At 42.7% G+C, this 27,716-nt stretch overlaps 1 protein-coding gene across 1 annotated transcript; it reads right to left on the bottom strand.

The window, feature by feature from the left end:
* Positions 1-1,761: 1,761 nt before the first annotated feature.
* Positions 1,762-27,716, bottom strand: LOC118779998 (adipolin-like). The gene is made up of 8 exons (XM_036532381.1): positions 27,451-27,716; positions 9,944-10,048; positions 9,551-9,662; positions 9,067-9,248; positions 6,106-6,214; positions 4,351-4,444; positions 2,221-2,299; positions 1,762-1,912 (listed from the first exon to the last, which is right to left on the bottom strand). The coding sequence occupies exons 1-8, from the start codon at positions 27,622-27,624 to the stop codon at positions 1,814-1,816; spliced, it is 954 nt and encodes a 317-aa protein (XP_036388274.1). The 5' UTR covers positions 27,625-27,716; the 3' UTR covers positions 1,762-1,813.

The raw sequence follows: 27,716 nt of genomic DNA, 5'->3' as shown, positions 1-27,716 counted from the left end.
TCTGATTTTTTACAAAGCGTACTGAGAACCCATTCACATCTCATAACTTTTTGCTATTAAAGAATAAGAGACATGATGAAAAAGGGGAGCAGCCTTTTTCTGCTAAATGTGAGAATACATTTCAGCATAAATACTACAAGTCCATTTCAGTTTTACAATATTAATCAGGTGTGGCCATCAGAAGTATTGAGTGTATTATATAGAGGGCATAATCATAACCTAAATTTGTTACATAGATGGAATAACAACCTATCTGTAAAAAAAATAGATGTACATTAAAATAAAAAAAGAGAATACAGTAAATAATACAGGACTCAATTATTTAAAAAGTATTTGCTACATGTACCATATAAAAATGTATCCATATTAGTTAATCACAACAGTAGGTACTATCATAAGCAAAAAGGCCACATATATACAGACCCTGGTGCTGTTATATTTATCTGTGTGTGTGTGTGTGCGTGTATGTGTGTGTAGGTGCACCACATATATTTAATGGGAAAAAAATCTTGCAGTGACTATTGTACATTTCCTTTTATCATTCATTGCATGGGATTTTCAGTGATTGATGTGCCTGAAAAGTTGTTAGAAATCACACAGAACAAATATGAATATAATGATCAGAAACCTCTGGTAGTGCAACAAGCATCAAAAAACAGGCTTCAGGTATGTGATTAACTGTTTCTCCCTCTGCTACATTGAATGACAGTGGAAACAGTGGAAGCAGTTTGGTTGTCAAGGACATTTTCTAATCTTTGTTTTCAACTGCTGGTCTCTTTGTGTGGGATTCCAGTTTGACAGATTTTATTTTTTTAGCAGATATTCTGTTCACGATCAGTTTTAACACAAACCATCATGCCATTAAGCACATTTCACAGATGTTATAAATACATTATGTTGACCTGTTTTGCTTTTACTTTTTTTAATCCATGTGTTTTTAAAGCAGTTCTCTTCAGCTCCACACCTTGGTTTATGTCATACTCAGTGGAAAAGGATGAGGTGTTGATGGGACAGGCAGATCTGGTCAAGTGTGAACTTCTGTTTGTGCACGTTTTTTCATATTCTCGAGCGCACGTGACCACGCCAGGATTAAATACGAACGCTGACACCCCTGTAACCCTTAGACTGAGCCATCGCCGATCAGAAGATGTGACTCATATGATATACATGCAGAAAAGGGGTCTGCATAACCTCCTGGAGGATTCTCCAATGCGTCCATTGTACCGTCCTCCACTCGCCTCTCTTAGGAAAAAGGAACGATGAGATTACCATGGAACATCTAGTAAATCTGTCAGCGATTTCAGGAATGCTGCTCCCCTCTGTGGTACACTGCACACGCTCTGACAAACTCTTCGTCCTTCTGTAGGTAGACAGACCGCTGAGTCTGTTGGAATTGCGTTGGAACACCTGTAGGCACTATGTATTTTGATATGAAAGAGTCATATAAAGATGCAAACTGTGTTTCTTTCTGTGTGCAAAGGATACTGTGTGTCTTGGCACAGGGTGAAACAGCATTGCATTTTCACTGTCCTCTGCTCAAACAGATCATTGGTCCATGAAATGTCCAGTTTCTTTGTCCCACAAAGTGTGTGTACTTAATGCACACCATCCTTCAGAGGGTAATGAGCACTGTCATTTTGCAACTGCAAAATGGAGGCGTAACTGTTGAATTGACTTAGATGGAAACGCCCCCCCCCCCCCACCCCCCCGCTTTCTGTCTCCTCCTGGTGCCTCTTCAGTGACATCAGTCAAAGAGATGCAAGCACACAGTATAAAGCAGCAGAATGTCCCAGAATGCACGAGGTTGGAAGGACTATACGCCCATGAGGATGCCCATAAAATCAGACCCATTCTGTATTGTGATGGACGCCCCAGCTGCATTGTCCACAAATATTGAGGTGTACTGTCCAGCCTGTGGGAGATGGGAGAGGGGAGAAGGGGGGGGGGGGTGTTGAGAGGCAAGGTCAAAGGTCATGCATTAACATGGTATGTGCCACTTCTTAATTAGGGTTTTTTCAGGTTTACTCTCCTATGCTTTAGTTCAAAAGAGGATGGGTAGGTATATCTACTAGAGGTCTTGTCTGAAATGGATCAATCTTATGGGGGCTATAAGAAATTTGTCAATGCATGGCAGAACTTTGGTGAACCCTTTTGTGCAAAATTTAAAACTTGTTTTATTGTTTCTACTGTTGTTACAGCAGCGCTGCAGTTCTAACTCGCCTGCAGTTCCAGCAGCCCATGGACGAACACTGTGAATATCTTGCTATTGCTTTCAAAGCCAGCTATCGTTTCCAAGGACCTGTGTAGGAGATAAGACAAATAACAGGTAGTTAGGAAATACTCCTCATAGTGCTGACAACATGAATCATGGTCTGAAGTCATGAATAGTTTGAAGATGTCTGAAAAAAGACATCTCAAAGATTAAGTAGTGTGTTGGCTTGGAAATGACAAACAAATGAAACAAATCATCAGCATAAATCTTTTGCAACCAAGGAGCTGTACTCCCAGTGGTTAAGAAGAGGATATAATAAAGTCAGGGAAAGTTTTCTGAGGAAAAATAGTTCCTATGTTGTTTAAATCAGTGTGAATGACAAATGCTCTTTGGTGACTTATGATGTAATTAAAAGAAAACCAGAAAGTACATAATTTCCACAGATGCAGGGTAATAAAAAAATAACTTGGAAAAAAATTAATATACCCACATGTTGATTTCACATGGTGAAATCGAATAAAATTTTGACCACAGAGGTCTTCATCAGGTCACAACAGAAGATTAGATTAGAATTGGCAAAGCCAAACTAATTCCAAGAGAGACTATTTAGAGGAAGCCAATCTCTTGATGTATTTTTTCTGCCTCTTCAACATTTGTGACTCTTTGTATCCTTGCCTCAAAGCGGCTATTGGTGGAGGTTTTTGAGTTCAGTTGTAATATTCAGCTCCTGCTCACCTATACACAGAGAAGAGCTACAGTAGCTAGTTATGATACATAACTAATCAGCATTAGTTTTCCCTGTACCCTGCAAGGAATTCAAATCTGCAAAGTGTGGTTCTCAGACCAATGCTCCACAGGGCTGCCCTGAACTGCATTTTAAGCATGTGTCTTAGTTTTGTAAGTAATGATGAATCAAGACTTCAAATGACCTGATCTGAACTCCAAGAGCCTTCCAAAAAAGACACACATTATTATTCCCCCATTATTTATTTTTTTTGCTTGAATGTGTCAGGGAGACATAGATCTCAATAGGAAAGCTGTGGATGTGGGTTTCAGAAATGCAGCTTAGAGACCAAGTGCCTATTCAAAAGAAGGAGGGAAAAATATTCCACCATGTAACTTTCTCTCCAAAATTACTGCCACCAGTTGTTGACAATCTTGAAAGCATAATCAAAAATCATCTACAAATGTCATCAGCATAAATTTGGATAGACGTTTAAATTGGGGTTGCTGTCACAATATTATTTAGGGAACATTGTGTAAAATGAGATAAATGCACAATTCACCTCTACCCATAAAAGAAAGAAGATGCAATCATGTTGTTTATTTTGTATGCAGTGTGACAGAAAGACCAAAGAAACCTATCCTGAGATCACTGCAGTTCATACTGTTAACATCAGCAAACAGGTGAACTAAAGAGGCCCAAAACAATCAGGATGAAGTTCACAACATAAATCCATTTTATTTTTTTATGTCCCTACAGTTCAATGAGTAATAGACTCTTGTGCATAAATACTTCCAGCCCACATGGCAATTTACAGTACAAAATTAAATCTAGTCATGAATCAACTATTTTGAGAAATGGCCAATTAGTCTAATGCAGAATAATCTTGATGCTTTCTCATTAGTTTTGACTGAGAAATTTGAAGAAATGTCCATATTTACAGATTGTACAAAGCGTTTCTCCATTTCACTCTGCAATTGCCAAACTCATTATATTGTGTACTGTGAGTATTGCAAAAAAAAGTAGCGCTTGCTTAAATTTGGCATTCAATGTTAAGCACAAACAACATTGTGATTAGACTGAATCTGGGCCAAGATGTGTCCATTTTAAAAACCAAAAGCTTAGGACATTGTGATACAAATCAAAATCAAATCAAACTTCTGGACCTTTGGATCATAAATCACAAGATAAGTTGTATAGACGGAGCCTTAAGAATCACACCGCTAATAATAGTAATACAGTTTGTTCCTTTCACTGTTTTCCTCATTAATTTTGATGTGATATGATATTATGTGATGTGACTGCAATGTAATGGTGTGTAATGGTAGCTCCTCTACGGCCAACGCCACGGCTCTTGAGAAAGTGAGGTTTGGAACCGTGATTGGATGATTCCTCAAACAGAGGTGACGCTCACGTGTATCGGTGGCACAGAGACTCGATGCAGATCAGCACCCGCACGTTGTCCCTGGCCCGCAGCTGGCTCTTGCTTTTCTTCACCTCGCTGTGGTCTGCAGTGCAGGAGTAGGAATAACAGAGGCCATCATCCACACACAAAATTATAATACATAGTGTGAACTCTTGGGCCCCTGCCACTACTGACAGTGCAGCATCTGCTACATAGCAGAGAACTTCAAAAATGATGTGGCCCACCCACCTCCCACTGTATGATTCAGATTACACTGTCAGAGCATGTTCAGTGCAATGAGCAACAGCACAAAGAGAAAAGATGATTTAGGCTGACGTGCTGGGGGAATAGTTTTCACCTTGCAACAACATGTGTCTTGTGGTCAAGTTAAACTCACAGCAAAATGATCAAATCAAACGCTTTACAATTCCGCTTGCATATTCAAACATCATGTTTCATTACATCACTATTTATGGCATTATTTATTCTTATTCTATGACTTGTTTTATTCATTTCTCCAAAGTTGTGTCATTAATCATCTTATAGTTGGTTTGTTAAATTCATAAGACATGTTGGACCCACAATTGATGCTTTTTGAGTGTGCTCTTGATCTAATCTGTGTGATGTCACTACACAGTTGGACTGTGACTATAGAAGGAAAGGATCAGAGCAAGATAGGTTAATTTGCATTTGCGGGGGGGCTGATGGGATACATTTAACCACTACAGTTAGGGGATATGATGTGACGCCCAGGACCTGCAGTTTAGACCTCCAAAATAGACGGATGACTCCGACTCCTGGATTGCACAGTGGTGCCCCCTGAAAGCAGGCAGTCGGCATAGCCTTTTGGCGGCACAAGGGCTTAGCAAAACTTTGCATGCTGGGCCACAGGAGTGTACCCCTCTGGCGCCACATGTCTCCTCTTTCTCTCCTCAAAAGAGGAAAGGATCACTCCCCCTACACTCTGACGAGCTTGTCTACACATAATAATGGGTGTAGCCATGTGCAATTTCACTCACGGCCTACTTTTTTTAAGGGATGCAAGCCCACTACCTGTTTGCTAGTTTGGAAAGCAGACAATGATTGTTTTGAGATTTTGTGAGTGCTCAGAGAACAAATCCACACCCCTCCAAACTGCCTACTGTACTGTAAACATAGCCGTTTCCCTCACCTAATCATTCCTGAGAAAGGTTTCTCCAATATGGAGCTAATCCACAGAACAAATCCACGGCTGATTGATCATCTGCGTCTGCACTGTTCTACCACTGTGCACACATAGTCCATTACATTGGCAAATGCAAAGTAAGAAATCCGTACGCTGTGCAAGATAGAATTATATTCAGAGAAGCACTTTCAAAGCTCCAAAATGAAATTGAGGATTATTGTCCTTATCCAGATCATAATGAACAGCGTGATCTGACACAGATACTGAGCAAAGCACAAGCACCACTCCATTCATTTTAAAATACTGTATTTCCCTGTATAGTTTTCTGATGCTAACTTGAAGGGTAAAAAAATTACAGAGGCTGATCAGTGCAGGTCGGTCTAAGATATCCAGATATCCCAATACCCATTTTAAAAAGAACTATACATTTCCACTGATAAGATATTTGAATTACCAGGATACAGTAGCTGAAGCTATTCAAATAGATTTTGCAAAGGATTATACAGTACTACTTCCCTCCTACTGTTTGCCCACGCAATTGCAACTGTGAACTGAGTGAACTGTAGTGTGGTTACATAAGTTTATACAATGACTCTTACCTATATGGACGTTAGCTGAAAACTGGTAGATGCCGGTTACTGGTGCCGTGAATCGGCCAGTGGAGAGGTCCATCCCTGTCCCCCGGAGGAATGCTCCTTTAGCGGGTGGCTGTTGAGAATTCAATGGAGGGAGGTTACCGGCAAATCTCATGTAATTCTTACCTCTCTCAGGATTTCAACAGCTATTGGTGGAAGTCCTGCAGGGTTGTAAAAGAAATTAGTCCTTAATACTGCAGTGGCAGTGTAGCATAGTGGAAAGAAGCAGTCCTGGTAACTATAAGGTTGCTGGTTTGATTTCCTACTGGGGTACTGCTGCTGTACCCTTGGGCAAGGTACTTAACCTACAATTGCCTCAGTAAATATCCAGCTGCATAAATGGATAACACATAAAAACCTGTACAACTTACATGTAACCTATGTAAGTTGCTCTGGATAAGAGTTTCTGCTAAATGACAATAATGTAATGCAAAATAACAGAATTATATGTTGTGCTCTTTGAAAAGTGGAATATCATTGAAACAAAATGCACAAAGCAAGATATTGTAGAGGCTGGTGTGTCTCAACTAGACATGGAATGCGCTCCTGATCTAAGATGCTCTAATTTAAAAATGCAGATTTTTGAACCGTCTCTGTTGTTGAAATTCTTTGAGGAAGACCAGGAATGTGAAAATATGAATATGAGTGAATGATATGCTTAACTGCACCCTGACTAAACCACACTCCCTTTAACTGTCGCAAGATACAGTATATCCAGCTGAATATATAATATGAATTACACTCAGTTGTGTATTGAACCATTCCAGAAATGGCAGGCTATAAAATGTACTACTACCAATCAGAGGGTGGCATTATTTTATTATGTACTAGTTAAAATTTCCTTCAGTAGTCCTTAAAGTGGCTCATCACTATCTGAAAAAAAAAAGTTTGTGACTTTTTTCTGGAGTCTTCAAAAAACCGAACCGCAGACAAACTCATTTTAACAGCAAGGGAGAGGAACTTGGCTTAGCCAAGGCAGAGGATAACTGTCATCCAGAGCAATTCAGCTTAGGAAGACAGAATAGCTCCGATCCACAAATTATTTTAAATGCTGGAAGGCACCAGCAAATGAGAGCAGCTAAACCCTCTCACCCTCTCCATTGTCTGAGAGGCTTTCTCAGGGAGGAAACAGCCCTGGCAGCTATGGGATGTGTGCCCAGCTAACGCGTTACTCCATCATAATGTTGCCACAGCGCTTCAGGAACGTTCTGAAAACGCAATGCCTTAGCTGGGTGTAGGCATCGCCACAGCACCCGTAGAACGTTGGCGCTGGGGTGTCCATGATGCGCAGACGGTAATTACCACGCTAGCTAGAATTAACAGATGAGCTGAGCAAACAAACAGTGTGAGAAAGCTGAAGATTTCCCCCCGGCAAGCTGCTGCATGACCCTCTAATGCGGCAAAGAGCTTGTGTCTTTTTTCTCCCCCAAAGAGTTCAAGACAAAGCTTAAGGACAAAGGAATATGGGTCAAAATATTCACAGCAGATTTTTTATAAATGTGGTAAAGTTTAAACATAATATATTTGTGCTTGTAACGTTGGGTTAAGAACACATGTTTGTCAGCAGCTCATTCTGAAATTCTGAAGAGATATCTGAAATCTAAAGAAATGATCTAATTCAATTTGGATACCAAGGTGAGACAAATAAAAAGAGACTGGCCATTCCTAGTTCAATAGAAAATTCAAAGGACATGGGGTCAGTAATGGGTGTTTATGTGTTGAACCCATTCAATTCAGCACAAAATGAATGATGTGGCTGAGTCATCAAGGGTCATTTCCCTGAAGTGCCATACAGTAAATACATCCATTCAGTGACATATATAAAAACTATCCAAGACATTGTGGTACAGCTAAGCTCATAATTCCTCAATAGACATTATAATTTAATATTATTAAAACCGCATTGATAAAATGTTACCAAGAGTAACTTTTAAATCAAAATCAATCACACACCTAATTAAATCAATCGGCACGCGTTTCTCTACAGTAGCTTCAGCAACGCAGAAAGATCCACTGGGATCCCAGTGATATCTAACTCCAACCTGGTTTACACAAACCAAAACAGCATCGGGATTCAGCAGTTGAGCCAAGCACAACATGAAACTTATCGCTGCGAAACTTCAGGCCGACGCTGCTGCCAGACAATGCGCAGACACTGGAGCAGGCAAAAGAGTTTCATTTATTTATTCACAGAGTAGCATGGAGCCAACTGGGAGTTTTTAGATCGGGGGGTTACTGTATATGGTATGGGACCGTGCTGCTTGTTAGGGGCCTGGCTGAAGAGGCTTGAATCTCTTGGATTTAGGCCATTATCACTCACGGATGTCTCTGGAGAAGCCGGGCTCAAATAGAAACACATCAAATAGAAATCACAGTGAGGCTTTGGCTTAGAAGTGGCACTTCCATTGCTAACTGTGAGGAATTAGGTCAGGACAACAGGGAGAAGTGTCAGAAAATATCTCTCAACTAGTTTTGATGGTTCCAAAGCACAGAACTAGTACCTGCATTATATTTGGCATGAAGTAAAGAAGGCTTGTTATTCTCATCGTTGGGTCATACACATAGTTCTTCAATTTCACAATAAAACACAGGGAAAGAGTCTGATTGGCTATACATGGAATTTTAATATTGGTCTGGTAAGGTCCAATTACTTGGGGTGTGCTTAGTACTGTAGGCCTGACTAAACACTTCCCCTGAGGTCATTTTCAAATACTTACTGACCTTATTGGAAAGGTAACCTTTTCTCAGAGGCGCCCTTTAAAAGCAAAACTTTTAAGTTTTTAAACAAGATTTGCAAAGTAGATGAGCAACTACAAAAATGTTATGAGACAATCACCCTTACTTGAGAAACATACTTGCCTGTTTAATTGCCTCTTCTTGGAGAGGTGCAACGATAAATTTCTTCTCTCTTTTTTTCCAACCTACCGTCTGAAAGCTCTGTAGTTCCATCAGGGTTTTCTTGTCCACTACGACAGGGCCCTTCAGCCTGCAGTGGAAGGCCTCCTCTATCCTCCGGTATGAAGTCATGCCCTCCAAAGTGATGAGGGCAGGGGGCAGTGCACTGGGGTTGGTCTGTCTGTCCACTGCAGTGCGCCTCTCTGTTGCCTCTAGTGAAGTAGAATGCAACGCGACACAAAGCCCCCACCCGCCCAGACCAATCAATGTTGAGCACTGAGTCAGATGGTCCAATAGGTTTGAATTTATTTGAATTTAACCTGTTAATGGTAGTGCCCTTTGCAATGATTTTTTTTAGATAACAAGGGAAATATGAGACAAGCTGGTCCTCACAACAGCTATCAAGAGCACCACTTTGCCACAATCTGAGCTTGTTTGGGACCAATGAGTAAATTGTAATCAATTCCAAATTATTTTAGATGTTACTATTTTCTTCAAGGTGGTCCCTTCCTACCTCTGATCATGTCTCTAAATTCTTGAAGCAAGGCCTCTTGGGTTACTTCTGCCCCAGGGAGTCCTGGGGGACCCTGTGGCCCTGGGGGGCCAGGAGGGCCCGGGGGGCCAGGCTGAGGAAAGCAGACAGACGTGAAGAGATGATCAGAAGCGAGTCTTTGGTGGAGAAGACACTGGGAAAACTGACCTTATGCGTGGTATGCAAGGCAGAACAGAGAACATTAACGAGTGACATCACAGAGAGCATGAACACACTGATATATAGGACACATGTTGGTGCTTATTAAGAAGCCACCATTATTACTACCATTATATTATCCTATTATTATTACACAGGTTATGAAAAAAAAACTTGTTGGTTGAATTGATGTATCAATTGGTTGAAAAGGCTCACCAGGGGTCTTTTTCTCTTCCGGCATTTTGCTGGGAAGTTTCCCACCGGCCGCTTCACGAAGTCCATCCATGATCCAAGGGGGTCAACTCGCTGATGCTCTGGAAGCTGTGAAGAGTGAATGTGAATCACATGCGCTTTGTCCTCATGGCCCAGGATAGCAATTATCCTCACCATTAACGCGTCAATGCTCACTTCATTGACATCCATGAATTTAGATTTTTATTTGATCCTTGGAATCTGTACTTCCTATAGTCTCAGGTGGTCACAGTGCTTGATTAGCTGCTTGGTATTTTTCTGTTAGGAGATCTGCATAAGGGAATGCTGGGTTGTCTGCCAGACAAGAAGATTTTTTATTTGTTGAAAGCACTCAAAACCTTGCAAAAGAAAGCATACAATGTTACACCTGCTGCATTGCATCAGCATAACAGGTGCTAGGTGTTATGCTAGCATTCACAGCATAGCATTCATGTAGTGTCTAATGTGAATTAAGCCATGCACCCATAAAGCTTTTTACTCTGTGAGTCTAATTTTCCTAAACTCCTAATGAGGTCTTGTACTAGTCTTAACTGAGAAATGTGTTCTAAACCTAATTTCATTGGGACTTGAAGCATGTTGAGTTGTTTTTTTGTTTGCCCGTGAAGAAAGCCCTTCTGTGGGTCATGTCACTTCCTGAACAATTTCTTCTCTGCCTGAGAGCAATTTGTCGCAGGCTTCCTGAATTAAACAGCACATAGTTGAAGAGCTGAAGTCAAATCGAGAAAATAAAAAAAACAAACTCAAAACGCCGGTAATGAAGTAAGAAAGTAAACATATTAAAGCACTTTATGTCCTTGATTCACTTGTACGACTTAGCCAATGAAGGAGTGGAGTAATATTTATCCTTGTCATTTTCAGCAGAAACTGAGCTCTTAGGCATCTTTATTTAGGCCACTTGCGGGGGCCCACAAATTCAGTCACATTCTAAAATCGTAATGGACTCACGAGCGGTCAGAACGAAAACAAAAAGAAATGTATGCTTACTTTGGTCCTTTCGTGCTCTCCCATCACAAAGCCTCTTTGAGAAAGGAGCTAATTGCAAGATTCATCAGATATTTGACTCTTGATTTCTTTCGCCCACCATCCATCAATGCAAAGTATTGTAACCACGTAATAAAATCCAATGAGTCATAATTTCTGCTTACAAACCATCACTGGAAAATCTTGCCTAAAGATACTATTTAATAGTGCCAGACATCAGAACAGGTTACAGTGTGTGCCCTTGCTCTCTCTGGTTCATTCTCAGAGAGGCAGAGCGCTCTGCTGAGTGTTGCCAAACGCAAAGTCATTCCTGATGCCTCACCAAGATTTTTCCTCCTCTCTCTAAATTAGTGCAATGAAATGTGTTTTTCGATACTTCTCTCAGGTGCTGTGTCAATCCTCGTTTGCCTGACAGGGTTGGAGGAAAACAAACAAGCCTCTTTTTCTTTGCACCACACGTGGAATTTTCCGCCCGTGGTCTGCTTTCAGCACCCTGATGTGTGATTGTGCCTCATGGCGGTCAGTACCTTGACTACAAGCAATTTTTGGCCCCACATCTTCACAGAACTGACTTAACTGCCTTTCATGTGGTTTGTTATACAAGCAAGAGACAATACACCCAAAGTAAGTGCGTCTTTTTTATTCAGAATTGCCTAAGAGAATGTCAGAACAAAGGGTTTGCCTGTTTGGAGGACCACGCAAGCAAGTCGCGCGCTGTGCATCCATCACCTCGGCCTGCTCTCGTTCTGAGTCAGTGTTATACTTCCATCAGACACTGGCTAAGATCTCATAAATAAGAACCGGGGAAAGCTTGAATCATCAACGATACAAATGTCCTCCGGTATTTATAAAGGTGTCAGAGCAGGACATGTCTGGCACCACATCTTTGCCCTCTGCAAATTGCTCTCAGCGCCTTGAGGAGCAACCTGTCTCAGGAATGAAGATGCATTTCAAATGCTCCACGGGAATCGCAGTGAGGATAAGAACATTCAAACGTAAGGTGGAGTAACAGTAAGTCAGCTGGAACATTTTGGCACTACATATGTTTATGTTGTTGCGTTAAGTCATGTTCCACCAAATGTACATGTCAATACCCCCATAAAGTATGCCCTGTTCATCTCCATGGATAAAAGCAATTGTCTGCACATGAAGCGTTCAGGAAATATTCTTCATAGTCAAACACATTTAGAGCATAACAAGTTGCATTTTAACATTACATTTTGCCTAGATGATGCTCTAATCCAGAAAGATTTACATAGGTCACAATATTTGCATTGTCTCCATTTGAAAAGCTGGATATTTATGGAGGAAGTTCAGGTTAAGTTTAAGTTCAAGGTTAACAGTAGAACCCCACTTGGGAATTAAACTGGAAACACTTCAGTTGTTAGCCCTACTTCTTGAGACTATGCCACACTGCTGCCACAAACGGGGAGAATGAAATGTTTACTGCAATATTGACAAAAAATAAATAAATCTACTATGGTCATGCATTATATTTAAGAAAAAAATAACAAAAACAAATCACAAACCAGCAATCCCGTGCCTTAATTTAATTTTGGTCAAAAGTCTTTTCAGTTGACACGGTATGAAAAACTACTTTGATCCTACGCACACCCTTGCCGTAATATTAAGTGACTGCTTGAGATAGAAGCTGAGATTGTTATGAGGCACAGAGGTGAGCTGTCTAAAATGGAATTTGTTTAGGATCCGCAGCCAAGACACAGCTTACTTATCTTGCTATACTAACAGGCCCCTGTCTTCACGGAGCTACGTTCCTCTGTAGATGGCAACACACGTTGTTTGTCTGTTTTATTTCCTGAAATAAAAGGCTTTCTTTTATGCAGACCCAGAAGTATTTTTCCTTTTTTGTTTTCACAGACAAAATAAATGGTTGAAGCATTCCGTCTAGCAGTGTGTATTGGATGTGTATGTTTTTGTTTTTGCCACAGTGTCTTTGAGACAGAAAAAGGACAGACAGATACATACAGATAAGACACTGCACAGATGAAACCAGCGTGCTCTTCACATTGTCAGTATAATACCAATCTGATCTGGACTGTGTCTTGCTTTTTGAAGTCCTATGTGCCTTTCACGTTGGAACTCAAATACCCATCTAATCCACCATCCAGTTCCAAGTCCAAGTGTGAAAACTTAACTGTACTGCCTCAGGCATTAAATTATACTGATCTGATCCAGCACTAGGCTGCCTCCTGAGGTTATATGAGGTTAACAAGCTGGTTTGGCACAGTGGTTTAGTACTTGTTATTGGGTCACTTAGTTTGCTATTAAAATAAAATAGGGACCCAGCCTGGATTAGAGTCAGACCAACATCCCAGGAGACCAGGTCTCCTACTGTATTTCCAAATAGAATGTATCCCCCCTTCAATCTGAGGCACGTTGTCACACTTCTTATTATATATTAACATTATATTGAAATATGCCATAAACAATCGTGTCACTCACAAAAATAGTTTCCTCTGATTTCTTTACAATCAGTGTGCAATCACTGACTAATTTACTAACCATAGCTACATAAAACACATAATTCCAGTCAATCTGCAAAAAACAACAAGTAACTGCTGCTGGCAACATGTATTTCAAAAACCCAACAGTCAGCACGTTACTTGGGCCAAGTAAGGACAATATACAGAAACAAGAGTTTTCTGCAGGTAATTACAAAACCATATTGCAACATGAAATATGGGAGTAGAATTTAGAATGCAGTCATGTACAAGAGGAAAAAAACATGCTGCATATAGCAAAAGGAAGAGCTGAAGAAAAGAACCCATGATGTTTAGAGGTGTTTAGATGGATATTGAGGTGGGGGTGCACCTGAAGAGATGACTTTCACATGTTTTGAAGAGACTAGCAGATGGAAAAATTAAAGTGCTGAATTAGCAACGTGAAACCTGATGGTGTATCTGAAAATAAAAGCCTTTTATAGATTCACACACTTTTATGCAGTGGCGTCATTGCTCTTTTGCGCATTGCGTCATGGCCGACGGCTTTCAGAGTTGCCCTGAAGAAAATCCAATATATTAGCGCAAATGATTACCAGAGCTGTTGAATAATTACCTGTGACCCACCAACAGGCAGTGCTCAATTTGCAATTTATAAAGACCAAACAGAAACTTGTAAATCCATTGTTAACAGTTAGCAGGTCAGGTGGGATGATCCCACTGAGGAAATATTCAGAGCGGCTCAGGTTTTCATTTCTTCTAAGTGCTGTGTGCCAATTTAATGAGAGACACACTTGATAATGGGCACGTCGCTTGGTTGCTTTTATACCTTTGACCTTTTTAGGGCATTGTGTGTGTTTCATACTGTGCAAGAAGAAAATAAAAAACATGTTTTTTCAGTAATGAATACATCTATCTGTAACAGATGTATAAGCCATCTTTTGATTTGAGCAGAATACACAAAGGTCCCCACTAAACCCTGCCCTGTGCCAGGTTAAACTCTACATTTAAAAGGTGTACCCTCCAATAAAGATACATTGATACACACAAGAAATCATCTGATTTAAATTATCTGTAAAATAAATGAATAAATGAAAACAAAAATAAAATAACACACATATAAAGCGGCCACCTGCCTGCGTTTTGTTTCACAACACTGATGTGATGAACACATCCCTGTACAAGACCATATACTTCAATTCTGCAATGTTACAGTACATTGTGATTAAGACTACCATACAGTTTGTGATCAGCAATGTTATAACACAAACAAAGACTGTGAAAGGAAGAATGTGACGAGTTACCTTAGCTCCGTTTCAAAGTACAAAGCTAGCCTGTAATAGGGTAAGCTTGACTTCTAAACCCTTCACTATAGAAATACAACATGTCATGACCCCATTTTCACACAAACACTTCAATCTCGGTCAGCTTGCACTTGTAAGATCGTTACAAGACCTGTGCGTTCTCACTGGGGCTCTGCGGTTTTTCGGAGTTAAGTCATAGTTCAGCGCTGGAGAAACTGCTTGCCTCAGTACAAACTGTAAACCCGTGCCAGGAAACGAGCCCTTTTTTCTCGTTATCTTCTCGTATTGTTTGCACACGCCATTGTAATTAAACGATTAGCGCTGTGCCCCAGAGGAAAGATCTTATGTTTTAGGGAAGCAAGACCGTAACTAAGGCCGAGTTATTGCATTTGCTCAAACAGAGGAAAATAAGATAGCAACCGCCTGTTAACTTGCTTTTCTCTTTGTCAGGCCAATCAAGGTAGATCCCGATGCAGCTGTTGTACTGTAACACATTGAGAGGGGCGTGGGTGGGGTCGTTATATCTTCAAAAGAAGAGCTAAGCAATCCACATATCAGAAATTCTTGTGTGTCATTTCATTGTAGTACATGACAGTTCAACCTAACTCCCCCAGTATGACCTTTCTCTGTTTGTTCTCTGAGAAATAAAAGTAAATTTAGTTAAACATGTATACCTAATTTGATCTTGCAGATAACTGTAAGCTTTCTGTAAAAATGTGACCATTTGGGATTTGAAAATTAAGGGGAAGTGATTAGTTGGATGTACCAAACACACACAGTACCAAGCCAAGCCAACAGGCTTACTAGGCAGACCTTTTCTCAAACACTTTCTCTTGCTCTTATTTGCTTATTGACCCATTCCTGGTGCCTGTTAATGCAGCTGCAATGTGAGCAGCCTGCAAAGAGAGAAAACAGGTGGCAATCTGCGGGCTGAGCTAAATTACCACTTGTACTTTGATCAAAGCTGGGAAAGGGTGGGTGCTGAACGCATAGTCCTCTCTCTCAACACGGATGAAGGCATGTGACTTCAGTGTTGTTTTAAGAGTGACAGCTATTGCAGATCAAACGCTTTGTATCAGGAGTCTGTCCTCAATGCGTTATTACCGGAGCACTGCAACACTGAGTTGAGTTGAACGGGTACAAGGTGAATAATTGCCTCATAATTTATCATTTACCAGCAAGAGATTTGGCCCAATTGGGTCAGATATCCCTACCATTAATTTTGGCCCTTGAGACACTCCTTGTATGAGTATAGTTGTTTAATATAACAATCAACCGACTTTAACCCATTGAAAAGATTAAAGCCCTCCCCTCTGGAGAGCATTGCTTAAATTAAATGGTTACACATAGGCCCTGTGCATTTTTAAGTCCTGCACTCCCATCTCATGGGTTTTAATTGTCAGTGCTCCGCCTCCTTAGCTGTCTTGCTTTTGTTTTCCTTGTGTTTTTCCTGCCCCGCTCTCCGCCCGGTCTCCGCCCGCCTGATTGCCTGCACACCTGCTTTCCATCCCCTCGTCAGTCTTGCCCTATATGTTCCCTGCTTTTCCCTGTCCTGTTGCTAGTTCGTCACAGTGTTTTTCTCCTGTTTCGTCCCCGGCGTTTGCTTTATGCTTCTGTCTGCCTGTTTCCCGTTTTTCGACCCTGCTTGTACCCTGACCTCGTTTTTGCCTGCCTCCTTGCCTCGTTCGCTTGATTGCCTGCCTGTCCTGTTCCCCGACCTTGCCTGCTCCGATTTCCCGATCCTCGCTCTGTCCACGGACTGCCTCCCGGTTTTCGACCCTGCTTGTTTTCTGATTAGCGATCTGCCTGACGATTCCGTTAAAGACGCTTGGAACCCGAAGCTCCCGTGGTCCGCGCCTGAGTCCCTGCCTGAGCCCCGACATTAATGCTGTTTGAAGACAATATCAATTTGAGTTCAACAGAGATCAGTTATGTTATAGACTTCTGGTGTCAGTGAGTGAGTCAATACAATCCCTAGAGTCCACAGTGGTGCCCTCATTGGGGAGTGCACAACACCTGATCATGAAGGTTTACATCAGCTCAGATTATTCTGTGGATTTCCATCTAGCTGTACCTTCTTTTGGTGTAGGCTGCTAATCGGTGTAGCACATAAATAATGCTTTTTGATACAATACCCTGTAGACATGACCCAGTCTTTAAATAGCAGCATACCGCCAAACACCATAAAATATTTCAGTTTGGATAATCATTTGAAGACATTACAATGTGTCTATGGAAACTGAATATTTGGCATAAAACAATATGGTTACAACTGGCAAGCAATCGTAATCGTAATGCTTAATGAGCAACAAGCCTTTATGAAAGTTATGACTATTATTATCTTTATGCTTACAATTTTGTTTCTCATCATTCAGGTGCTAATTAAGAGTTAAAAACATAAATATACATAATTTACAGCATGTAATAATGGATACTGAAAGAGCTAGAAAATGGGGAAAAAAATCTCCTGGTTTTGGTTTTGTAAACGAAGAGTGGTTTGTGCTTTTGTCACAACACATTTAAAGGTTCACTGGCTTCATGTTTGTGTGTCTTGCTTTACTAGTGTTTAGGAAAATTACTGGCAGTTTAATTGGAATTACAGAAGGCAGCAAAACGTTTCCCCTGGGGCGGCAACCCAGGGAAAACATAAACACCACTGTTAAAACCTGTTTTGGAGGTAGCAATTTAGGCTTAATTTGTGTTCCACTGCATCTTGCTTAGGAGTCTGCAGCACCTCAGTGCTCCTTGTTACTGGTGATTTCTCTCTTGGCAACATGGGTGGTACAGAGACCAAATGTTGCTTGACATATTTTGCCGGCAAACAGGTGAGATTGGCTTATCTGGCCTTAGAGTAAGCCGACAGTGGCAGGCTGACAGATCTCCACTTATTGTTTCTGGAATACCTCTGCCTGTAAGTACTGTTGCCTTGGACCTTACTACTACTATCTCTGCTGTTGTGTTGTATTACACACTGAAGGATGGCAATGCCCACACATGCCCCTGGAGTAGTTCGACAAACACAAACTACATATCAATCACTGAAAGCAACGACGAGAGGGAGAGAGAGCGATAGAGACTCCATTCATGAACAAGCAGTGAGCTGTGCTTCAACATTCCAGCTCAGCCACTCAATATTTGCCGAAGCTCTGCTATAGGAGGTGGCTGCACGTAGGCGATTGATCAGTAGTTTCTCGCGGGGCGCGTCAGCGTGAGGCGCTGGGGGGGGGGGGGGGGGGTGAATAGCGGGCGGGCTCTCAGAGAGGATTACATGGGAGACAGGATGATGAACTGCCTCCTCCTGGCTGTTATTTTAAGTCGGGCGCAGCACTCCCTGCAGCCATCCATACACAGGACATCCCAGAGGGGAGGAAGGGTTCCCCTGGTGAGCCCGCCAACGCGTCCCTCCCCCTGACGTGCCGGAACTCCATGCCGTTCCCCCACGATTCACTTCACTGGTCTCCTTCACTCCTGCGGGTTCAGGGGAGGATTCTCCTGTGTATTTACAGCGCGGTCTATTCATACTAAAGGAAAGCGCAGTGGGCCGAGGGGCTGTTAATTGGCCCGTCAGGCACCGTGCCATTAACTTGTTTCATCGCCGTGACCAAAAAGCCATGACAGAAACATTTAGCCTTTAATTATCTCCAGCTTCACACTGGGAACAAATGAGGGAGAAGTACTCGCTCAATCAATTTTTGCCTTTTTATGAAAAACTACATGCTATTTCATGTGGAAAAGAGCTGTTTATGAATGAGCAGCACCGTCAGAAACACAGGGATGTTTGCTCTCATGGCTTGCATATAGTAGAGTCAGAGACCTGTTTCAAGCATATGCTGTAGCTTCCTGCTTTTATCACTCATGGGCCTCTACTCAATCTGTCCACATGACACGTTGTCCTGGGGGCTCCGAGTGCCTCAGTCAACAAGCTGCTCATCTTAAGCACAGGCTTAGCCCTATAGCCCTGGCCTGATCTCAGCCTTCATTGTCATCAGCCAACAATGATGGGGAGCCCATGATGGGGGATAGGAGTGGGTATGTCAGAAAGATTTACTCATCCCACCCCACCCAGGCACCCTGTGAGTTGCTCAGATGATGCCAGTGGAAATGAGCCTATCATCCAGCTGGCATCCACTTCAATGTGATTCTTGTAGTGTGAAAAAATAGGCATTAGCAGAGTACAAAGGCACTGGAGGATTGCACTTGCCTTGATTCAGCACTTGTTGAACTGTCAGATTGTCTCAGCAAGACAACCTTAATAACCAAATGGCAATTCCAAAATAGGGTGGCATAAAGGGAAAACAGCCTAACAAGACACTTTGAGTTATGGATTTTTTTGGATTACACCCACAGCATCATGAGTTTGGTGGCTTGTGGAATGTCCTGGCATGAGGACACAAGCCTTCATTTTCATCAAGGCCGAACCATAACACAAACAGACTGAAACAGTGATATTTACAGAACTCCTTCCAAAATGCCAACATGACTATTCCCAAAAAATCTGTCAGTGGTAATGAATTTTTCAGTCTTGCAACCGAAAGGTCTGCTGGTCCAAACAACACAGATGGGGCAACATCATTTTACCCTTGAGCATGGTTATTAATCTGAATGATTAAACTAATATCTGTGTACATTTCCAGTGTGTTAAGTGCAAGCTATAAAAGTTGCGTCTGTCAGATGAATCTAAAATAATCAGGTAAATAAAGAATGTAAGCATGATCCTCCTCTGTCATGTATAACACACATTTTGTATATGTTTCACAGGGAAACAGCTAGTAGTTGTTGTTCAGCTTGTTAAGCATTTAGCTTTACATTATGTCATTATTCCCCATCCCACGGAGAGACAGCCCGAGTGTAAACACTGTTTGTGTGTTCAATTCATGCACATATCAAAAAACGCATTCTTTGCTAGTAAAGACACGCAAGAGTGTGTCAATAAATGCCTTACGAAATCTCCTGGGGTTCTGTGTGGCCTTCTCAACTATAAAAAAAAGCCTGAGCATTGTGGGCGAGGGAGACATTAGTAACAGGGTCTGTGGCAGTGAGAGGTGACATGGAGTAGGTGTTCACATCATCCTGCTTGTTGCTGTAGGTCTCTTTTGTAAAATTCCTTTCTCTTTTAGTCTGGGGTTAGGTTATGACACATCCATACTTTACCCTACGCCATTCATGTCACCAAAAAAAAAAAAAAAACATTTATTGTATGCAAATTCTTCCTGTTCATTTGGATGAACCTGCTATGGTTAGACAAGGATACATCAGAATCTTCAAAATTCTGTTTTTGGAATGAAGACAAAGACTCTGCCCTGTACCCCTTGTGTGCAGACTCTTTTCCTCTGACCTTTCAGATGACATAACTGTAGGCGTTCTGAGAACTGAAGTGACATCACTGAGATGGGAAAGTTGTTGTTGTCACTTAAATACCTCATGAATGACAATCCAATTTCTGAAACTTGTATTCTAGCGCTGTGCAGAGGAAACTCAAATTGTAAGTTCTGCATTACTGGATGGGTGGTTAGGATAGATGGCCTCTCCCTTGTCCTCTTCCTTTGTTTTGAGTGATGTACCTGTTGTTATTGTTGGTTCTGGATTTGTCCTTTTGTAAAAGCTAACAAGAGAGTGAGAACATTGCCCTGAAGAATGTCCACCCTTGAAACGACTTACAATTGCACACAACACCCACACCAAATAATAAAGAGCTCTTCACATCAACAGTCATAACCTGTAAGGTATCATTAAGCAGTGATTCCACTCAAGGCTCAATAGACAAACAGACAAGTGAATTTATCTATCAACAAGGCCAAATTGCTGAGCTGGGAGGTAGTCTTTGGATGGTTAATTTATTAACATAGACACATAGACCAGCAGATATATCTGTCAACAGGGGAAATTGTTGAGAGAGGAGGTAGTTTTTTTGGTTTATTAATTTATAACTTTAGGGCCAACGTTTTTTTTTTATGTGCGTTTATGTTCACGTCATTTTTCGCAAAAAAAAATTCAAGGTTAGCTTCAGGGTAAATCTGAGTACTTTGCCAAGTGAAGAAATGACTGATGTGATGTAACTTAGGTTTCCTTAAATGCAGCTTCTCTTGAACCCCTGGCACTTGTTGGGAAACACATTATCTATGAATCATTCCGGAGTATAGGTTTCGGGACTTTTAATACTTGCTCAAGCAGCGTTGAAATTCGTCGGCTAAATGACATCATGCAAAGTAACAATTGTGAAATTTTATGAGCCTAAGGTGCTGTGGTCGGCGTGCACTTCCCACAATGCACCTGAAACCCATTCCGAGTTCCATGATGTGAATAAAATGAGACACAGTTATTGTTATGAATTTGGAAAAAAGGGGCAGAAATAAGCTCGATTTCCTTGTCCATCTTAGATAAACAGTCATTTGGAGACGAGCGTCAGCTGTTTAATCTGGTTGTGATTAATTCGCTGCCCCCCTGACAATTCTGTCTATGTTCTGACACATCTCCAAGCCCCAAGCATCAAAGTAAAATGGTGTCGCCCGCAGTTGAGCCCTCGATATGAGTTTGAACTCAGAACATGTCCAGCCCATGATAAGAATCAGGCTAGATTATGGGATTTCCATAAACCTGGCAGCAGTAAGAAGTTATTAAAGTGAAAATGAGTCCAAATATAATAACCTTTTCTGTCTGATGTGCAAAAACATTTATTTTATATTTTTGGCATGAGGAGGTCTTCCTTGGCAATGAGACAAGGAGGCAGGATGAGAACATTGATATAATGAAATGTATTGTTCTTCTAAACTGAAAGGCCAAATCTTTCACTCATTTTGGAGCAGTAGTGCACCATCCTCCTGCAGTTCCTAAGAGTGTGCCCCTAAAAATCACAATATCCCTACCCAAGCTGGAATCCACTGCATTGTGGTTTGCCCTTAAATTTTTACACAGTACTTTTTGTCAGTTCTAGGGACCACTGACCCTAATTGTGCTGTAAACCATAAGTAAAAGAGGGAATTTGCTCACTTAAATTTATTTTTATAAGTTAAGAACAGACTGTGATGTGGTCAGATCAAATGCCAGCCCCTGTTTTTCGCAAATCCTAGGTCCGCTGCGGCTCCCGAGGACTCCACAACAAGCTCAAACACTCCCATCTGCTGAAGCACCCCACCACCACCACCAGCACCACACTGCCTACCAACCCCACCCCTCTGCAGACGCCACCATCCCCTGAATGAGTGAACCTGTCACTGTGGAGACGACGCAGCTCTTGTCAGTGGAGCCTCGGTCGAAAAAAACAAAAGAAACGCGAACGTGGCGGCCAGCAAGAGCGGACATGTGCAGGCCGCCATCCCGCCATCCCGCCACCCACCTCCAGCTCGTCAAAAGCTGTCACGGAGCACGCTCCCTCACTCTCTCCCGCCAGATTCCTCTCGCTTTCGGGACGCCTCCGCCACTCCGCGCTCCGTGAAAGCTGCGTTTGTACTGTAAACACTGGTACCTGTTGAGGCGGCGGGCTGTTTTCTTTGGGCCGTGTGTGTTGAAATGAGGGAGGCCGGGGGGGTGTTGTGGGTGTGGGTGCGAGTGGGGCGGGGGGACTACACACGCTGAGGATGGGGATGGGGGGGGGGGGGGGGGGCGGTGTGCGGGCCCATGCTCTTAGCCATTAATCATCGCTCATCGCTGGGGACGGGCAGCAGAAAACACGAAAGCTCAGATTTGCCCCCTCCCCCACCTCACCCTCGCCCTCGGGGCTATACTTAGCCGTTACTCACAACCTCGAGTGTGACGTTCGTCTAGACGGGTCTTTAAACACGGCCTTGTGGACTCTGGTCAATGGAGACCACCGGCCCCCCAGCCTCCCCCTGAGTGGCCTCGTTGTGCTTGGAGGAGGGGTGCATCAGGCGAGCATTAAACAGCCTACACCAAGGGGGGAAGCCAGAATCCTGTGAGCACGAGCATACTGCTCTCTCAGTTTCTCTGTTTAAGCGCTATGCCTCCCACGCAACCCACAAATGGCTTCACCAAAACCACCCCTTGCATAGTGATGTGGTTTCCACGAAAGGTCTCACGGGGTTTCTGTTTTTCCTCCGAATCTAGGCCTTGATTCCAAAACCGTAAGCCGCTGATCGCATGGAAACTTGAATCACCTGTTGTTCCAGGCGTCAGTCCACTGCTGGTTGAAAATCGTCAGGTCTGCGGATCTCCAGGATCCCAACTCTGACCTCACTCTCCGCTCTCCCGTCCCACCCAGGAGAGTCCAGGTGTCAGGGCCCTGACGTGACCATCACGAGCAGAAAGCAATTTAATAGTGTTTTGCCAGATAGTTTCACCCTCAAAAAATCATCCAGAAAGCTGTCCTATGTAAACTCTGAAAATGAATTTGTATTTGGAAGAATCTAGACCATACCACCACCCCATCCCCTTACCTTAACTATACCCTTCTCCTGGCCAAACTACTTGGGATGGTCCCAGATTATATCAAATGGTAATCGCAGGAACACTGTTCAAACACGTTTGTATATCCAGGGGATAGGAATGAATCAAGTTTTTCTATAGCAGGCTTATTATGTATCATTACATGTTTGTCAAGGAGGCTTGTGTAAAGTGACTGCATGTCTGGCCCATCAAGCCAAATGATGGTTTAATTCACTTTGTTACTGACTGTTGTGTTCAGGGGTCTTTGTAAGCATTTCCCAGGAACCATATGGATATGTTCATATGGATATCCAGATCAACAATTGTTTTTCACACTCTTTCGGTCCCAAGACTGAACATGCAGGGGGTGACAGTGACTTTTTGGCAGGGGTAGTATGTTTCTGGGCCTTTGAGTGGCATCTTACTCTGCCCCATAACTGTCACGGGATGGAGCAGATCCATAACTGCCAGAGTCAGTGAGCTTGGAACCGCGTCACTGTGTGCCTAAAATACCCCCACCGTCTCCTCGCATTAACTTTCTCAGGAGTAACATTGAGTTAGCCTGCTGCCTCCCTGCCACAGAGTCAGAGGGACAGAATACACTCCACCCCAAAAATGGAAGTGGGGGGGGATTTGGGGATGGGTTGATGTGAGTGATCTCCAGGGGCAACACACTGACAGGAACTGGGACGAGGTCAACCCCACAGACTCCTCTTTCATAGGCAGAACGCCGAACATCTAATAAACGTCAAATAAACGTCAAATCAACGAAGTGCGCAATCGGCGGTGGCCTGAACCTGTGCCTAGCTCAGACGTTCGACTGTAAAAAGGGTTTTCTGTTCCCCCGTTTAAAATGTTTTTTTTTTTTTTGAAAAATGGACGGTGGCACTGCCAGCAGACTCGCAGAAGCGAGAGGTTGAAACTTGGACGGGGGTTTCGGCACTGAGGTAGTCAAGGGACGTAAGAGACATTCGAGAATGCCAGCACAATGGGTGGCCTGAGGGGGGAAAGACAAAATGGCCTGACGGAAAAAACCCCAAAGAAAACAACATTACGGGGAGATAAACAAATAAATAGGATTTTTAAAGTGGTGCCACTGGAATACTTGGCATTGCCATTGTGAAAAGTCATGTGTGAGGAAGAGTGTTCAATCTCAGGCATACAAATGTGCATCTCATTGCGTTAAATCATACACTGAACCGTGTTTAAAGAAAACAAATGATCACATGGAGTTGGGATACAAAAACAAATTCACTAAGGTTTCCTGAATTCACTGGCCCCATAATGGCTTCTTATCACTCATATGTAACTTCAAAGATTAAGGATCACTTACTATTCTGAAGGAAAGCTCTGGAATCACAGTAACCCCCCCCCCAACCCACAGTATTTTCATATCTGGCTCCTGCTCTGTATCTGATTGAATTATCTTTTAATGAAAACATTTTTGTCCAATATATTTATACTGCACTGAATATTTATATGAATCTGAGCTAGTTAATGAATGGAGACAGCATAGGTAACAACCTAAGCAAGTGACAGAGAATGTAACTGGATGCCTAGCCTGGCTCTACTTCCTGGGTCACTACTTTGTATAGAAAGATTATGCCCTCAAGCACTGAGCCTGGATCAGTTCAGTTATTTTTGCATAATGGCCAGGAATAGGATAACGCCTGTGTAAACTAATCCTAGGTCAGTTAAAATGATTTTTCACAATCTGGACAGGGTAAGAGTAAAGGATCAGTAAGCTGATCCTGGACCAGTTTAAACTATTTCCGTATAACGGGCAGGGTTAGAGTAAGGGATTGGTAAAATTCCGGATTGGCAGGCTTTAGGGGCGGAAAATGTCTGGAGGACTTTCTAACGTGAATCGCTCCGTATGGCAGAGGTGACTGACTGACGGAACAGCCACTGGAGATGTACATTCCTCACATTCTTGAAGCAGTTCTCTGCGTAGCGCCGCCCCCCTTTCCGGCCCCATTCTCACCCTTCAGCCTGACCCGCCAGGTCACCCCCGCCTCTCAGAACGCACGCCCCACATCATGTTATGAGAAATATCCTTTCCAAATATCAATCAATCACATCAATGACATTGCATTTAGCAGAACACCATTAACAATTAATTAGCTACAGAGTGTAAAACACTGGGCGTCTTGCAGCCAATGAAAATGACTCCCTCAATTAAATTCCTGGAAAATTGTGACAGGTTGTAATTAAATATGAATGTTATCACATTAACAATGAATGTTAACACATTAACAATTAGTTGACAGCATAACTTCTCTTAAAAGTGCCAAGTAAATCACTGTGTTCATACATTGATTAAATATATTCAACAAATACAGTTCTTCTCTACTTGAAATTTATGAGACTACAATAAACACCTGCCTGTGACTGAAATGCTTAGGATGCAAAGCATGACATGTTATCGTGAAGGTTTTAATTGCACAGTCGTACAATTGTACATTGTACCAGATCGATAAAAAAATGAATAGATAAATTAAAAAAAAACCCTTGGACTCAAATGTTTTGAGAGATAGAAGAGTGACCATTTACCCATTTACATTTACATTTAAATTTACTTTACATTACTTTACATTTATCCAGCCTACATAAATGGTGTTCTCTTATAACAGAGGTCTTTTTTGTGTTTGGGTAGGGGTCTGATGCATAATGTTGGGACTGGAAGAAAGTTTTACGATCATCCTGGGGGGTGGGGGTGGGGGGGGCTTCACGGGGAGACTTCAAGGAAAGGAGTGAGAGGTTTCTCTCCCCTCTTGTAATCCTCCAGATTACAAAGGCACAGTGCAGGGTGTATGTTCATGGTACCATTCAATTTGCCAGTTACTCACAGATAAATTTCACAGCAGTAAAATAGATACAGTACCAGTAGAAAGTTTGGACACTTTTTTAAAGAAATTCATAAAATCTCACTATTTATATTTGTCTAAAAAACAAATTTCAAGTATTTAAGTTTTTAGATCAAAATGTCTTTCAATGCATGTTTCCCATTCTCTTAATCAGGTATGTCCAACATTTTACATTTTTATTCATTTGGCAGCTGCTTTTATCCAAAGTAACTAACTAACATAGGTTACAGTTGTTTTACAGTGTTATCCATTTATACAGCTGGATATTTACTGAGGCAACAGTGGGTTAAGTTCCTTGCCCAAGGGTACAGCAGCAGTGTCCCAGCGGGGATTGAACCGGCAACCTTTCGGTTACAAGTCCTGCTCCTTAACCACTATGCTACACTGCCGCCCTGGCACTATATATCTAAAGGCTATCTGTGCAATCTACACTCAGCTGGGAACATTGTATATGCTATGCTTGTGTGAACTTTCAAGCATTAACTGACCTCTCACATAATTCAGTTACAAAAAATAAATCAAATATTTAAATACCTGAATGTGTACAAGTCATTTAGCACCACACCACCCATCTACCCAAAAGAAAGCTGATAAAAAGACTGATACCCTGAAAAAAGGTATGCATTATACACCAAACGGTGTGAAGACAGATGAGAGTCCAAAATGAATGAATATCAGTTTGTATCTTTAAGAGAATGTAGTCATAAATGAGCACCATGTACAGGTTTCTGCATGCTTGGCAAGGCTTTGATTTGATTGACCTGCTGCCTGACAGCTTCTCTGCGGATTTCGCGGTGGTTCCGCACCAGCTGAGTGAAACAAGCAGAGGAAAAAGACACATGAAGAGACTAACCATGTGCATTTAGTGAGGTGACTGCGTGAGGACTCAAACAAGCCTTTTCAGAACCCTGCCGTAACCCGTCAACTCAGGTTGACCTGAGGTGACGGGATTTGGCATGGCAGCCGCGTCCTGAAGCGCGTTCGGCTCGGCGGAAACGCATTCCCCCGGCCACGCGCCGTTTGATTTAGCCTCGGTGGGAGCCGGGGCAGAGGTGCGAAATGCCTGTGAGCTCCTGTCTGCGTTAGACAGAGCGAGTAGGGAGTCTCACACAGGCGAGGCGAGCACATGCTAAAGTACAAGGACAATCTCGGTTTAACAACCCGCCCTCCTTTAAAGAAGTTTATACCTGAAAAAATGTTCTGGGATGGTGACCAGAAAGGCACTGCATCCAGAAAAAAATGAATTATTGGACCAGCGGAGCCACTGCCGGGACTTGGCTGGCAAGCAAAGGAGCATGCATACAGACTGTCCCTCTCAGACCTGCTCGGCTCTGAGCTTTTCAGCAGATTGCTGAGACCTAGGAATGCTAACCACATTGCGCCATAGTGTGACATCCGCTCCAGAGCTCTTGGCAGCATGAGCAGGTCCGCATTGCGACGGGGACCGGGGATGGGTGGCGGGGATGCATCGGGGGACGTACCTTGGTGCTCCCGTCCAGCTCCTCGCTGTTGGAGAGGGTGCTGTTGAAAGACTCCGTGTGCTGGGGGGCGGCCTCCTTCTGCCTCCTCCTCTCCTTCTTGGCGCCCACCTCCCGGGAGAGGAGGCACTGCGCCCACAGAGCGGCCGCCAACATGGCCAGCGGCCAGCACCTCATCGCGGCTCGCGCCCTACCGCCGGGACCGGGGACCGGGGACCGAGAACGACCAGGGAAGCCCTCTGTGGGAGATGCACTGCTCAGCTCGATCT

Source organism: Megalops cyprinoides, chromosome 6 (assembly GCF_013368585.1).
Source record: "Megalops cyprinoides isolate fMegCyp1 chromosome 6, fMegCyp1.pri, whole genome shotgun sequence".
NCBI classification, from domain to species: Eukaryota; Metazoa; Chordata; class Actinopteri; order Elopiformes; family Megalopidae; genus Megalops; species Megalops cyprinoides.
The sequence above is the reverse complement of the archived record's forward strand: the minus strand, read 5'-3'. Positions and strand labels throughout refer to the sequence as shown.